Source organism: Chrysochloris asiatica, unplaced genomic scaffold (assembly GCF_000296735.1).
Source record: "Chrysochloris asiatica unplaced genomic scaffold, ChrAsi1.0 scaffold00017, whole genome shotgun sequence".
Lineage (NCBI taxonomy): Eukaryota > Metazoa > Chordata > Mammalia > Afrosoricida > Chrysochloridae > Chrysochloris > Chrysochloris asiatica.
This window is the reverse complement of record NW_006408535.1, coordinates 18,271,976-18,279,209: the sequence shown is the minus strand read 5'-3', so window position 1 is coordinate 18,279,209 and position 7,234 is coordinate 18,271,976. Positions and strand designations below refer to the sequence as shown.

At 36.0% G+C, this 7,234-nt stretch overlaps 1 protein-coding gene across 1 annotated transcript in view; it reads left to right on the top strand.

Moving 5' to 3' along the window:
* SCFD1 (sec1 family domain containing 1) overlaps window positions 1–7,234 on the top strand; it is a 150,934-nt gene that overhangs the window by 43,335 nt on the left and 100,365 nt on the right. The window contains exon 8 of the mRNA XM_006835505.1: window positions 1,982–2,081. Coding sequence (XP_006835568.1) covers window positions 1,982–2,081 — 100 coding nt within the window. The remainder of the gene's footprint in view (window positions 1–1,981; window positions 2,082–7,234) is intronic.

The window sequence follows — 7,234 nt, the reverse complement described above, 5'->3', positions numbered from 1 at the left end:
ATGTTTACAGCTATTTTTCTTCATTTTAGGTTGTGCCCCATCATCATATGAAGGTCCCAAGTGCTTTATTCCATTCTCTTTATCATAATCAGCTCCTCTTTGAGGAGGCAGCTCTTCCCGAGTCTCATTTTGAGTGCTTTCCAACCTGAGGGGCTCATCACTTTATCTGGCTATGTTCCACTGCTATTCATAAGGTTTTCAGTTCCTAACTATTAGGAAGTAGTCCGTCTCTCCTTCTTCCTAGTTGTCTTCATATGTAAGCTCATCTGAAACCTGTCCACTTTGATGACCCTGCTGATATTTAAAATACCCATGGAATAGCTTCCAGAATCACAGCAACACACAAGCCACCACAGTGTAACAGACTGACAGACGATTCTCTGAATAGAGATTTCTGTTCTCTGAATAGAAATCCTAAAAAGCAAACAAAAATCCTTTACGTTATACTTTGTATTTTGATTATTAATAATGGTCAGATTATTAAGATGAAGAAGTAAAGGAACCATTTGAATGGCTGAGAATTATTTAAAAGGGAAAAGATAGTGTTTTGGAAAACTGATTTTTATATTTAGTTTTAGAGGAATTAACAAATAAACCCTATGAAAATAAACTGATGTCCAGAAAATTAGGTGCTTTTCCGGAATAATAATTTCTTGATAACCTTTTATAGATGTTTTCATTTCAAGTCAATTGTGGTGGCTCCTAAGGTTTATGCACTACTCCTGTGATTTGGAGTTATCACTAACATTGTGTTTCAGTTGTTTGGCTAACTATGTCAGCTTTCATGTTTTTCTAAAGCATTTTCATTACTGGTCTTAAATGTTCTTCAAAATGTATCTCAAAAGATTAACAATTCTCAGCTCATTATTTATATTTACAGAAAGGACCAATTATTTAATACCATACTTGATAGTTTTGGAGTTTTTTGTTTGTATTTAATAATGCTGTGGTACAGGCTTTGAAACTTTCATGAAGACAATATTTATTTGGATCATTTTTTAAAATTATCATCATAGTAAAAGTTGTCTTTCTTAATTTATTTAATGCATTTTGAAATTATTATAACTAGGGTTAAGCAACTTTATCTAAGACTTAACGTTAAATATATATGACTATAACTGTAAAAGGCAACTAACAGCTGCAGTGATTCTCAACAAGGGTGATATTGCTCCCAGGGGACATTTGGCAATGTTTGAAGGCAATTTTGGTTATCCAAATAGTGCTAAGGTTGAGAAATCTTACCATAGTTCATCCTTCTGAGATAATAAATGATTGTGCTGAGGGTACATCACCACTGTTACCCAAGAGGCTTACAAGTAAGGCTCTGGGAGGGCCACTCCCCTGTCCCCAGTAGAGTATAACAAGTCACTAAAATGGTTAAAGGCCTGTAGCAGGAGAAACTATTCATAGTTAATATTGTCAGAGAGCAACCACTTTTAAAAAGTCTTACAGACTCCAGTAGTGTCTCTAAAGCAAATCTCTAAAACTTCTGTAGACACATGGCAACTAAATGACTTTGTGCCTCCATTTGGTGTAAGTATAGTCCATTTCCTATCAATCTTGTAATGAACCAAACAATGCATTAAGTGTATCGATTGTTTATTAAGTGAATATAATTATTTATGTAATAGATACTGTTGTGCCATGATGCTCTGGTTTTGTATTTTATGAAATAAGGGTTTTGAAATATTTTCCTAGACTCTGATTTTTTCAATTTGTGTTTACAGCCCAAAATTGTAATTTGTCTGTAATTTTAAAAACTACCAAACATGTATATGTATAGAATGTTATCTCTTTAATTATGCTTTCCTTTAAATTGACAATGATTATTCATTTTATCTTTTTTCATAAAATATACTGTATCTCTAATTGCACACAACTTATTTTTATAGCTACAAAATTTTGTAGACGTATTTGTACATGCTTCTTCTATGAAAATTCTCAATGTAAAACTTAAAATAGTCTAACATTATGTTTACAGCTTCCAAAGGCCTTTATTAGTCCTTGTTGACAGAAACATAGATTTGGCAACTCCTTTACACCATACTTGGACATATCAAGCTTTGGTGCACGATGTACTGGTAAGAAGCTAAATATAGCATTTATTTACCGAAATGTTGTAACATTACATTTAGAATTAATATGGCTATAGAAAAAAAAAAATTTGAACAAACAAGTGATCTAATGTGTTGTCACCAAATGTAGATGTTAAGGAATCGTAAGGCACTGAAAGGTGCCTTATTAAGGTTATGATTTTCTGATCTTTAAGTAATATTCAGTGGTATTGTTGGCAGTGGTGGGGTTAAAAAAAAAAAAGGAATGGTGAGTAGCAGATGCCTGGGTTTTTTGTTGTTGTTTTGTCTTTTTAAATTTTTTTCATTACTGAATTAGTAAATAAATGTTTATTCCTAGGGAAAGAAGCTATAGCTTCTACCTTTTCTTTGGGAGTCAATTAAATCTTATTTTATAGTAAAGCTGAATGTAAGGTGACTTTAAATGTTCATGGAACAATGCAATTAAAAATTAGTGAAATTTGTCCACAAACTTTTTGGAACCCCTGTATAGTTTTGTTTTGTTTTTTCATAATTATTTTATTCAGATAGCAGTGTGGTCACATATGGTCCAAGAACAAATAGTAAACCAAATATAATCAGAGAGTAAATAATTGGTCTTCAAATATCATAGCCAATGATGCCACACTTGCCTATGATCTCACCGATATAAACTACATCCACACCTCTGTGGCCACCAAACCATTCAGCAGAACATCCTTAACTGTGAGCTGTTTGAAGTGACCAGTTCTAGCACTATTGACTATTTTTTTTAGGCTCTGAATAGCTGTAGGGATATCAGCAGAGGTTGGAGGAACCAGCTCCACCTTGGCATAATGCCAAAATGTGGCCACTCAAGGCTTTGAGTAAGTCACAACAGTGTTTACCATTGTGGGAGCCTTCTCCACCAGATTACATTTAAACTGGGCCATGGTTCTATGATGGAAAGCCCGTTTCCCATAATGGCCAGCCGAATGTTACCTCCGACCCCACTGTATAGTTTTGTTGTATGTTATGTCATATGTTTTTGAAGTATTTCAGTGATTCAATTTTATCCTTACAACAAAATTTATATTTATCCATGTATCTATTCATCTACTCAATATTGATTAAGTAGAGAGTGTAATGTACACAGATAAATAACCCAGCCTCTGGCTTCAAAGGCAATGAGAAGAAAATCTCTATACAAATAACTTCTCTGTAAGGCACTGTTTAACAGGATCAGAATAGGCCCCATTTGATGATAGAAAAGCTTAAGACAGAAGTTAAAAGATTTTAATCCAAATAACTGGCCCTGCCAAGACTAGTACTATAGTTTATTAATTTTTAGCACTGGCCTCTAGGGATTATGCATTATCATTGCAAAGACTGTCTGAAATATCATTTAGAAAAGAACTGAAAGGTATATATAGTAGATATATGGTAGATGGTTTAGGTGTGACAATTTATTTCTTTAAAACTCTTGTATTAGCTCTAAAGTACTTAGTAAATTTGATTTTGGAATTGATCGATATTGGTAGATCTGTTATAACATACATCTTTATCCTAGAGTCCTATGTTGTGAATCTAGTATGAAAGTCAAGAAAATCGTAATGAAAGCATGAAGTATCAAGAGATCACTGAATATAGAAGCTGATTTTAGGAAGTTAATGGAAAAGCTTTGTGACGTTCTTAACAGTATTGAGTTCTTTGACGAGCACTGTACTGGACATTTGTGTCAGCAATGTACAAAGCAGACAAAAATATCCTGTGATTCTGGGGCTTATATTTCTAGTAGAAAAGATAGACAGTAAATAAAATATAACTTGTCAGAAGGTAGAAAATACTCTGAAGGAGAATAATATAGAAAATGGCTAACAGGATTGTATTTTGCATAGGGAAGACCTCATTGATAAGGTGACTTTTGAGCAAAGGTCTAAAGGAGGTAAGGGAGTGATTATGTAGTTATATAGGAGAAATGGAATCCATGGGTGATGCAAATGGTTAACGTATTTGCCTCCTAACTGAAAGATTAGAGACTCAGATCCACTCGGGTGCTTCTGAAGAAAAGCCCTGGTGATCTATTTCTAAAATATCAGCCACTAAAAATCCTGTGCAACACAATTGTTTTCTGACTCTGAGTCCTCATGAGTCCTAATCAACTCTGTGGCATAAAACAGTAGTGATCAGGGCAGAAATACAAGGTGAAAGAATGCCTTGTAGATTTTAAAGATGGCGAGGCAGCCATTGTGTCTAGATCGAAGTAAGCAGGGCATAGTAACTAGAGATGAGGCATGGATAGTATAGGAAATTACAAACCATTGTAACAATGCTGGCTTTTAATTCCAGGGAAATGGAGAGCCTCATGCAGTTTTGAGCAAAGAAGTGAAATCTAATGTACACTTTAAGAACACCCGTCTAATTACTGTGTTGAAAAGAGATTTTGGAGGCAAGAGAAGAAACAAGGAATTATCTTAGCAACAGATGATGACTGACACCAGGATGGAGCTGGTGAAAGTTGTGATGATCTTTTGAATGTAGAGTTTGGGATTTACTGATATATTAGACATAGGATCTAAGAAAAAGAGGAGTGAAAGATGACTCCAGGATTTTGCTTTTGTAAATGGAAAGATATAACTGTTTTTATTGTGATTGGGAAGACAAAGAAAGAATGTGCTTGAGGGAAAGATCAGATGTTTAGTTTTGGACATGGTAAGGGTGAGACACTTGTTAAGATATCCAATTGGATAAACTGAGTAGATTGTTAGATACAGGAGTCTGGAGTTGAGAAGAAAGGTTGGGCCTAGATAAAGAAATTCCAGATTGTCCGTGTATGTTGTTGTTAGGTGCCATCAAGCTGGCACCAATTCATAACGACCTTCTGCACAACAACAAAGCACTGCTCAGTCTTGTGGCGTTAAGACCAAGACACAAGATGAGATCACTAAGCTTGAGTATGATAGAAAAGAGAAGTATTCTAAGAACTGAACTCTTAGCCATGTTAACATTTAGAGGACAGGGAGATGAATAGGGACCAGCATTGCAGTGTAGTATGGAGCAGCCAATAAAGGATGAGAACTAGATTTATGTTATTTTTATAAGCCAGGGGTCTAACTGTTAAACAGGAAGGAGGAATCAACTTGGGCAGTTACTGAGGACTTAGAAGTCACAATTGTATATGACAATATAAAGGTCATTAGTATCTTTGTAAGAACAGTTTCCATAGTCTAGGGACAAAATACTAACTGAAGTGGACTCAAAAGAGATGTGAAGGAGGGTAGTATAGACCACTGTAGAGAAGTTTTGCTTTATAGGGGTGATTGCTGGAAGAGGATGTGAAGTCAGAAAAGAGTTTTAAATGGGAGAAATTACAGCCTGTCTGTGACCAATGACCAAGGGAATGATCAAGAGAAAAGTTAATGATGCAGGCTGTAAGACTTCCCTGTGAGTGTAAGTGAGCAACACAGACTGGATTTATCAACTTGACGGTGTTAACATCTTGGACCTGATCATTTTTTGTTTGAGGAGAACAGTGGCTCTGTAGGACTGCTAACCACAAGGTCTGAGGTTCTAACTCACCAGTCTGCAAGAGAAAGATGAGTCTTTATGCTTATGTAAAGATTTTCAGTCTCTGAAACCCTATTCAGGATTTCCTTCTAGGAGTCAGAAGCAACTCGATAGCACTGAACAACAACAGAATTTCTTCAAAGGGCTGGCCTAATTTAGTAGCATCTTTGCCTTGTAGTTTCCATTATTGTGCTTTTTCAATGGTGACATCTTAAAATGACTTCAAAAATTGACAGATACACTCTAGAATAAAGACAGAGGCCAAAATGAGATTGAGAACCAGTGAGTGGTTTAGGCTGATGATACAAGAGTCAAAGTGTGAATTGTTTTAGAGAAGGCAAGTAAATGATGTGAGGTCACAAGGCAGACCCTAAGTCCAAGAGCATAAGATGCTTGTTGTTGTTAAGTGCCATCGAGTCAGTTCCAATCCATAGAGACCCTGAACAGAGTTTCTGAGGCTATAAACCTTTACGGGAGCAGAAAGCCTCATCTTTCTCCCGTGGAGCAGCTGGTAGTTTCAAACTGCTGACCTTGTGGTTTGCAGCCCGATTCGTATCCACTATGCTACCAGAGCTCCTTAAGATGCTTGTTAGGGGAAAAATAGCTACCATTGAGAAGTCCAAGAGGTAGCCAACCAATTGGAGTTGAGTTGGAAGGTGCAAGTACAAGAAGTTCAAAGATGTTTAGAACAGAAGAATTTGCTGATGACTGAGAATGATATCCAGAGGTTATGACAGAAGGGTTTTGGAAGTTGGGTAAGATTAAAATATGGCATCTAAAACGGATTAACAGGTACAATGAGATAGGGTTGGTGGTCTCAGGTCAGATTGGATTGGTAAGGCCTTTATACCTGGATGGGAGCAAAGGGTGAGGGTTTTAGTAAGAATTTAAAGGTAAAGGATTACTCCCTCATCACTCTACCAATATTGTAGAATCCATTGGCGACTAAACACTGAAATATCTGGGGATCCTTTCTAATTCTTGAAGAGTTCCTGGCTCCCTCTAAATGTGATTCTTTTAATGAGGGACTTAAGAAACATACGTAAGTAATCAGTATAAAGTAATATGCTCTGAGTCCCTATTGTCAGAAGAGAAAATTGAGAAACATAATTTGGGGCAGCAGCAAGAATAAAACCAGACAAGTCTAAAACTGGTCCTTAATGAAGTTTTTACTAGTCCAGAGTGAATAGTAGAGGACCATGAAATAAATTCTTATGACAAACTTTTACATTAATTTTTCTTTCCAATCTTTGATGCTGAAACATCCTTTAAAAAAAAAAAAAGTGATTCCTCAACATAATAAAGAGCATATATACAAAACCAACAGCCTACATTACTCTCAATGGAGAGAAATTGAAAGCCTTCCCTCTGCAAACAGGAACCAGACAAGGATGCCCTCTGTCACCACTCCTATTCAATATTGTGCTGGAAGCCTTAGTAAGAGCTATATGGCAAAACAGGGAAATTAAAGGCATCCAAATTGGCAAAGAGTAAGTAAAACTCCCCCTATTTGCAGACGATATGATCCTATATGTAGAAAACCCCAAAGACTCGGTAAAAAAGCTACTAGACCTCATTGGAAGATTCAGCAAAGTGGCAGGGTATGAGATTAATATACAAAAATCAGTTGGATTCCT